The sequence below is a fragment of the Rhinopithecus bieti genome, unplaced genomic scaffold (genome assembly GCF_001698545.2).
Source record: "Rhinopithecus bieti isolate Rb0 unplaced genomic scaffold, ASM169854v2 scaffold_47995, whole genome shotgun sequence".
In the NCBI taxonomy this organism is placed as follows: domain Eukaryota; kingdom Metazoa; phylum Chordata; class Mammalia; order Primates; family Cercopithecidae; genus Rhinopithecus; species Rhinopithecus bieti.
The window spans coordinates 146,530-154,105 of NW_016819498.1; the positions used below are offsets into that span (position 1 = coordinate 146,530).

Consider the following 7,576-nt stretch of genomic DNA (forward strand, 5'->3'; position numbering starts at 1 on the left):
CCAAAAAAAAAAAAAAAAAAAATTGTATAAAACCCAAGTGTAGCCCGACCACTTTGGGCACATGCTGTCAGGACCTCCTGAGGCTGTGTCAATGACATGTCCTTAACCTTGGCAAAATAAACTTCTAAATTGGTTGAGACTTGTCTCAGCTACTTTTTTGTTTTCACCCTCTATTACCTTCCTGAGGCTGCTGTAATAAATTACCACAAACTGAGCAGCTTAGACAACATAAATTGATTCTCTCACAATTCTAGAAACTGGAGGTCAGAAATCAAGACATCAGCAGGGCTATTCTCTCTCTGAAAGCTCTAGGGAAGGATTCTTCCTTGCCTCTTCCTAGCTTGTGGTGATTACTGGCAATCTTTAGCGTTCCTTGGCTTACAGACACATGCTCCAATCTCTGCCTCCTCCTTCATGGCATGGCATTCTCCTTGTGTCTCCATCTGAATTCAAATTTCCCACTTCTTATAAAGCTACCAGTCATTGGATTAGGGCCTCCTTCGATTCAGTATGACCTCATCCTTACTTGAATTACATTTGCAAAGACCCTATCCCAAGTAAGTTCACACTCACAGGTTCTAGGGGATAGAACTTAAACATATCTTTTGGGGAACACAATTCAACCCACAACACCCCTATAATCAATTTTCCACACAGCAGCCAGAATGATCTTCACAAATGTACATCGGGTCCTGTCCACTCTCCTGCCTACAGAGCTGTGTCTCCCTGGCCTCTTTCTGCTTCTCAAACTTCTACCACTTTCCTCTTACACTCCAGCCACAGCGGCCTTCCTTCTATCACTCCAACACATCAAGCTCATTCCTGCCTCAGGGCCTCTGCCTGGAAATCTGTCTGGCTCCCTTCTCATCATTCAAGTCACAGCTTAGATGTCACTTCCTCACAGAAGTCTCCTCTGCCCTACGTACTAAAAGCAACACATCCCACGGGTATTCTCTTTCACATAACCCTAGTTTCTTCGCAGCACTTACCAATACCAGAAATTATTTTACTTAAGTCCCCTCTTACTTGAATATCAGCTGTATTGAACACAGATTCAATCACTATAGTTCTAAATGCTAAAACAGGACGTCACAGAAAGTTTTCATTTTATTTAGTCAAGTACATCTCTTTTCCTTCATGACTTAAGACTAGTGCTTAGCACAGAATAAATACTAAAAAAAAAAAAAAAAAAGGAAGTTAACTGTTATTACTACCATAATAGTTTGCAATTATTTGTTTGTACAATCTCCCTGGCTAGACTGAGACCTAAGACAGAAACCTATTTATTTGCCATTTTACCAATCCCAGTGGAGCCGGGCACAGTGGCTCAGGCCTGTAATCCCAGCACTTTGGAAGGCCGAGGAGGGCGGATCACCCAAGGTCAGGAGTTCAAGACCAGCCTGGCTAACATGGTGAAACCTTGTCTCTACTAAAAATACAAAAATTAGGGTGTGGTGGCACGCGCCTGTAATCCCAACTACTGGGAAAGTTGAGAAAAAGGAAAATTCCTTGAACTCGGGAGGCGGAGGCTGCAGTGAGCCCAGATTATGCCTCTGCACTCCAGCCTGGGTGACGGAGCGAGACTCTATCTCAGAACAAACAACCAACAACAAAAATCTCAGTAGTCTGGAACATATTAAGCATTAATAAGAAGTGCTGAATATAATTAGAGAATAACAATTCTGAACAAAGTTATTTTCTTTGAGACTATGGATTCCTTATGTTAAAATAAATTTTACAGATAGAAAATGGGACTGTTCTTCCTGCTTTTTGATTTGGTTCAAATCTGAGGAAGTGAGGGCGACCAGTCTTTAACAGATGTAGCAAGACTGTCGAGCTTTTCCAACCTCGCAGGAAGAGAATGGTAATTGCTCTAAAGCCAACACTGTATGTCCATCATATTGGAGATCAAAACAGACAACGGCATTTTTTCTGAAGAGGGGGAGGGGAAACCAAAACTTTTCGTTTAATTTGGGGATGCAGTCAGACGTGACTTAGTTCATAACCACACATTCATCTGGTGCTGAACCTCACATAAGGAACCTTATCGGCTTTCTTGATAAAACAACATCCCAACACTTCAATCTAGAGACGGAGGAGCCCCACTTGGGGTAAAAAATGTAGAGCTGTATGTAATGTCTAGCTGTCCATTCCACGAGAGTCTCCCACCATGCCAAATTCGGAGGCTCGCGGGATTCTCCTACCGGGAGATGGCGGGCTACCTCACCCCAGGTTTCCCCTAACACAGAGTGGCAGTCGCTGAACAAACTGCCCTGCGTTAGTCAGAAGCTGTTAGGTAATTAGACGGCCACGGTGTACAGCAGAAGAGGTGCAGGGAAGCTTCAGGCGGGAAAGACAAATGCCAAACGCGGAGAAAAGGAAGAAAAGCTGCGAGAATGCAGGTCAGTCAGGAACACCGCCATTTCTCACAACTCACGCTACTTCGAATTTTCTCATCTAAGGACCCGCACCCGCACGGTTCACACTGTCTTCTTCCCACTCACTCCGTGTGGGCCAAACCTCTACCTGCCCACTGGAGAACAGCGCGAGTGGCTTCAGGAAGCGGCTGCCGCCTCCAAAACTCACCGGCCTGCCGTGCTGCCACTTCTACACCGAAATGGCTGGTCCGAGGCCGCGTCTCCAGATGCGGCGTCCCAGAAGGTCCCCGCTTTCAACCCCCACCGCGATGTTGCAGCGGTCCGAAAACGAGAGACGCTCAGCCGACGTCCCGGCCCCCGTAGTCGGACGGCTCCGCGACCCCCGGCCCCGGATGTTGATATGTCGTCTGCCCCGGAAACGGCGACGAGAAGCTCAAGGGGGTGGGGGCGGCTTTGCCGGGCTCTCCGGAAGGAGACGTGGCGGCGGTTGGGCCGGGGCTACCCGGGCCCTTTATAGTCCCGCCGCCTCCTCCTCCACCTCCTCCTCCTCCTCTTCTTCTAGAGCAGAGGAGGTTGTGGCGGTGGCTGGAGAAAGCGGTGGCGGAGGATGGAGGAAGGAGGAGGCGGCGTACGGAGTCTGGTCCCGTGCGGGCCGGTGTTACTGGTCCTCTGCGGCCTCCTGGAGGCGTCTCGCGGCGGCCGAGCCCTCCCTCAACTCAGCGATGACATCCCTTTCCGAGTCAATTGGCCCGGCACCGAGTTCTCTCTGGTCAGTGCCCTCACTAACCCCGCAGCCACCCCTCCTCCTGATACTAAGGGTTCGGCCTCTTCCCTCGTTTTTCTTTGCTTTTTCTCCCCAAGACCTTCTCTGCAGACTCTTACCTTCTCTAAGCCAAAGCTGCTTTTATGTCGCGTTCATTCATTGATTCGTTCTCACGTTATGTGGAGACGTCCCCCTAGCTGAGCATTAGGGATCCAGCGATCACCTGCTGCCTACCTTTTTAATTCTGTCGCACTAGACCTTGCTTCCCAACACTCCCAACCTGCAGAAGCAGCTTTCGTAGAATAACGTCAGGTGCACTTACTCATCTTCCTTTTGGAAAATTAACTGTGGCTCTTTCTCCACCAGCAGACTTCTTTCCTTCAGTATTACACGGCACGCTGCCCACACCACAGTACTTCAGACTGGAGTTCCCTCTCTCGTATTCGTTCTCCCTCTGTTGTATACACACACGGACATACGCAAACGCACAGCTCCAAGGGAAACTTTTCCTTTCAGAGTTGTTTCTGAGAGGGCTGTTTGGCCTGTGAGATGTTAACGACCCTTTATGCAGAATATGCTTTACAATTTTCATGTATTACGACTGCTATTCGAGTCCCCAGAACATGAGCTTCTATGTTGTTTTCCTATAGTGAAGAACGTATTTATAACCTCGCGGAAATGAAAATTCAGTCTCGGGGGAGTGGACCGCTGAAAAGTCTTCCTGTCCACGTGTACCTACTGCAGGCCTATACAAATTGTACTCTTATGACACTTACCGTGTAATAATTAACTCATTTATTTCAAATTGAAGTCCCGGAAAAAGCAAATTTATTTTAACTTTTTATTCCAAATACCTTCAAGCATTCAACTTGCAATACTTTATTATATTCTTTTATTACGATATCATTGAAACAGTAAGTGATACTATGATGTCAAAACAAGATGTATCAAGTTAATGGATGTTATGATTACCAGATTGCTTTCTATTTGCAAATGTTAGGGGTTTTTTGGTTTGGTTTGGGTTGGGTTTTTTTGTTTTTGTTTGTTTTTTGAGACAGGGTCTCAGTCTGTTGCCCATCCTGAAGTGCAGTGGCACGGTCACCACTGGCTGCAGTCTCGACCTCCTGGGCTCAAGAGATCCTCCTGCCTCAGCTTCCCAGTAGCTGGGACTACAGGGAAACTCCACCACTCCTGGCTAATTTTTTTTTTTTTTCTAGAGTCAGAGTCTTGAACTCCTGGGCTCAAGCAATCCTCCTGCCTCTGCCTTTCAAAGTACTGGGATTACATGTGTGAATCAAATGTTAAGTTTTTTTGCTTATTTTTCACATCTGGTTTGTTTCTCCAGCCCTTGTTCTCCCATTCTGGTTGTTCAATGGCTTCTGAATTTATCTAGGTAAACATTTTTCTGGGAAGTCAAATTTCTCTTTGTATTGCCACGAAATATTGATATATTAAAATACTTATGTAAAATTTTGTTATGAATCAGATATAACTTTAGCAAGCTTAGATGAGAATACTTTAATCTCTGTTGTTGTATCCGAAGAGGACACTTGGAGTGAATATGGTAGATGTTTGAAGAATTATGTCATTAAAATTTTTTACTCTTGCACCTGTGGTTTTTAATTTAAAAAAACTTGGTGATACATAGCCCTGAAAATTTAATTACCTATAAGTGAGCGATTAAACTAGCATTTTTAGAGGTCACTACCAAATTGTCATTCCATTTTCTTTCTGTCTTAGCATATGCTACACCAGCCTTTCACATATCTAACAATTTTATTTCAAAAAAAATTGTTTGGCTAGGCGCGGTGGCTCACGCCTGTAATCCCAGCACTTTGGGAGGCCGAGGCAGGCGGATCGTGAGGTCAGGAGTTCAAGACAAGCCTGACCAACATAGTGAAACCCTTTCTCCACTAAAAACACAAAAATTAGCTGGGTGTGGTGGTGCAAACCAGTAATCCCAGCTACTCGGGAGGCTGAGGCAGGAGAATCGCATAAACCCGGGAGGTGGAGGTTGCAGTGAGCCAAGATCGCACCACTGCACTCAAGCCTGGGTGACACAGTAAGACTCCATCTCAAAAAAAAAAAAAATTTTTTTTTAAAGGCTGGAGTGCGGTAGGTATTTATAGGCATGATTATGCCCACTACAGCCTCGAACTCCTGGGCTCAAGCAATCCTCCTGCCTCAGCCTCTGGACACGTGGTCACCATTGCATCTGGCTTTTTTTTCTTTAAGTCTGCGTTAGTTTGAGAAAAATTAGAGATATTGTTCTATGAATTGGCACAAGGCCTACGTCCTTCATGTTAAAATAAGCCACAATAGTCATTGTCATTGGTATTTTTTTTTTGTTAATATTTCTATAATCTCAGGGCTTCCCTTTGCTGGTGCATTTAACTGAAACTACTGGCTGGGCACAGTGGCTCACGCCTATAATCCCAACACTTTAGGAGGCTGAGCTGGGTGGATCACTTGAGGCCAGATGTTTGAGACTAGCCTAGGCAACATGGCAAAACCCTGTCTCTACTGCAAATAAAAAAATTAGCCTATCATGGTGGCACATGCCTATAGTTCCAGCTACTTGGTATGCTGAGGCAGGAGAGTTGCTTGACCCTTGGAGGCAGAAGTTGCAGTGATCCAAGATTGCGCCACTGCACTCCATCCTGGGCAACAGAGAAGGCGTCTGTCTCAAAAAGAAAGAAAAAGAAACTACTGCCCTCCTCACCTGGCACTGCCATTTTTTTAATGGGCCAGTTGGTTGGACATTTGTGTGTGTTTGTGACAGAGTCTCGCTCTGTCATCCAGGCTAGAGTACAATGGTGCCATCTCAGCTCACTGCAACTTCTGCCTCCTAGGTTCAAGCGACTGTCATGCCTCAGCCTCCCCGGTAGCTGGGATTGTAGGCATTCGCTACCACACCCGTCTAATTTTTTTTGTATTTTTAGTAGAGATGGGGTTTCACCATTTTGGCCAGGCTGGTCTCAAACTCCTGACCTCAAGTGATCCGCCCACCTCGGCCTCCCAAAGTGCTGGGATTACAGGCGTGAGCCACTGTGCCTGGCCGCTGGTTGGACATTTGTATCTAATATGCAGCTGTATGAAATAGGATAAGGTCCTTTGTCTGTCTACTATCTGAAATTGGAAGAGACTGGATTAGAAGATCTGAATTTTTTAAGCTTTAAAATTACCTTATTTAAATCATCTTCCCATTCAGATATATTGAAACAATATATAATCATTTACAATCTTGCTTTCAGATTTGCTTAGAAAAAGTATTAAGCACCAAAACTGTAAAATGGGGGTTGTTTGTGTGTTTTAGTAGAGATAGTTTCCCTATGTTGCTCATGCTGGTTTCAAACGCCTGCTCACAACTATCCTCTGGTCTCAGCCTCTTAAAGACTGGGATTACCGGCATGAGCCATCTCACCTGGACAAAAAATTTGTGAATTTTTAATGTGTACATTAACTAGTTAATAATTATTATATTCTTTGCTTATTGATGTTTAGCATTCAGTTTTGTTTTTGTGTATATATTTTCCTTCTGAAGTATCACCTCTGTCATTATGTTCAATTATTCGTTACTTCATAGAGTTCATAGATTTCACCAAATTAAACCACGAATCAGTCTAATTTTCTGTCTACTTCTGTTGTGGATGTAGAATATATTTTACTCAGATTTTCCCAAGCACTACTCTTTGACCAACTCCATGGTTTATAGCATGTTTATAGCATTGACAGGTTCTATCGACAGGTGTATTTTATAGCCTCTACCGTTATAGAAGTTCTCTCATCCTCTAACCATCTTAATTCCTCCAGACCCATGTCAAACATTAGGAATTCCTCGCATGCCAAGATATTTTTAAAGTTCCTTAACTTTTAAAGTACCCCAGCTCCTCTGATTAGTTTCATTATATTAAAGTTTTTTGACTTTATATCAGATCTCTAATAAAATTTGACTTTATGTCAAATCGCTGATTTCCTCTTCTACTGAGAATAGCTTGTTATATAAAAAAAGTTTTTTATACTATCTAATTCTGTATATTCTGAGTTTATTATATTTTGTTTTCTTAAAGTAAGAACCTGTTTTACAAAATCAGAATCCTGATTTTAGTAGATCAAAATGTTTAGAAAAATCACAAAAGATTAACTTTTTCTCCGTAATTGCTGTTACCAAAAAGTAAAATTTGCTAAAAATATATTTTGTGGTCCCAATAAATGACTCAATATTTCAGCAAAGAGTTTTCAAATAGAATTGCTATTTGGTCTATTTTACTGGGAAAGCAGCCTTTCCTAAACTAATGAAAGACAATTATTTGCATCAAGAATTGTCTTCCCTTTTTTGCTGTGGATCCAAACAAGCATTTTCTTTTTACATTGTAAGCATTTTGGAGACCATTTTGAAAGGAATTACAAATGTTATGTCTTATAGCAAATCGTT

The 7,576-nt window shown here is 43.4% G+C and overlaps 2 protein-coding genes across 9 annotated transcripts in view; one reads left to right on the forward strand and one right to left on the reverse strand.

The window, feature by feature from the left end:
- LOC108519782 (probable G-protein coupled receptor 75) overlaps window positions 1-7,576 on the reverse strand; it is a 211,715-nt gene that overhangs the window by 128,760 nt on the left and 75,379 nt on the right. The window contains exon 1 of one of the 6 annotated variants that reach the window (XM_017859028.1): window positions 3,464-4,022. The exons of 3 other annotated variants lie outside the window; for them this stretch is intronic. The gene's annotated coding sequence lies outside the window, so the exon portion shown is untranslated. Of the gene's footprint in view, window positions 1-2,586; window positions 2,720-3,463; window positions 4,023-7,576 lie in introns of those variants that run through there. 2 more of the 6 variants (XM_017859031.1, XM_017859026.1) reach the window with 2 other exon arrangements.
- The window catches only part of ERLEC1 (endoplasmic reticulum lectin 1), a 36,979-nt gene continuing 32,042 nt past the window's right edge, over window positions 2,640-7,576 (forward strand). The window contains exon 1 of one of the 3 annotated variants that reach the window (XM_017859033.1): window positions 2,640-3,147. In XM_017859033.1, coding sequence (XP_017714522.1) covers window positions 2,986-3,147 — 162 coding nt within the window. In that variant the 5' untranslated portion in view covers window positions 2,640-2,985. The remainder of the gene's footprint in view (window positions 3,148-7,576) is intronic. The other 2 variants (XM_017859034.1, XM_017859035.1) reach the window with 2 other exon arrangements.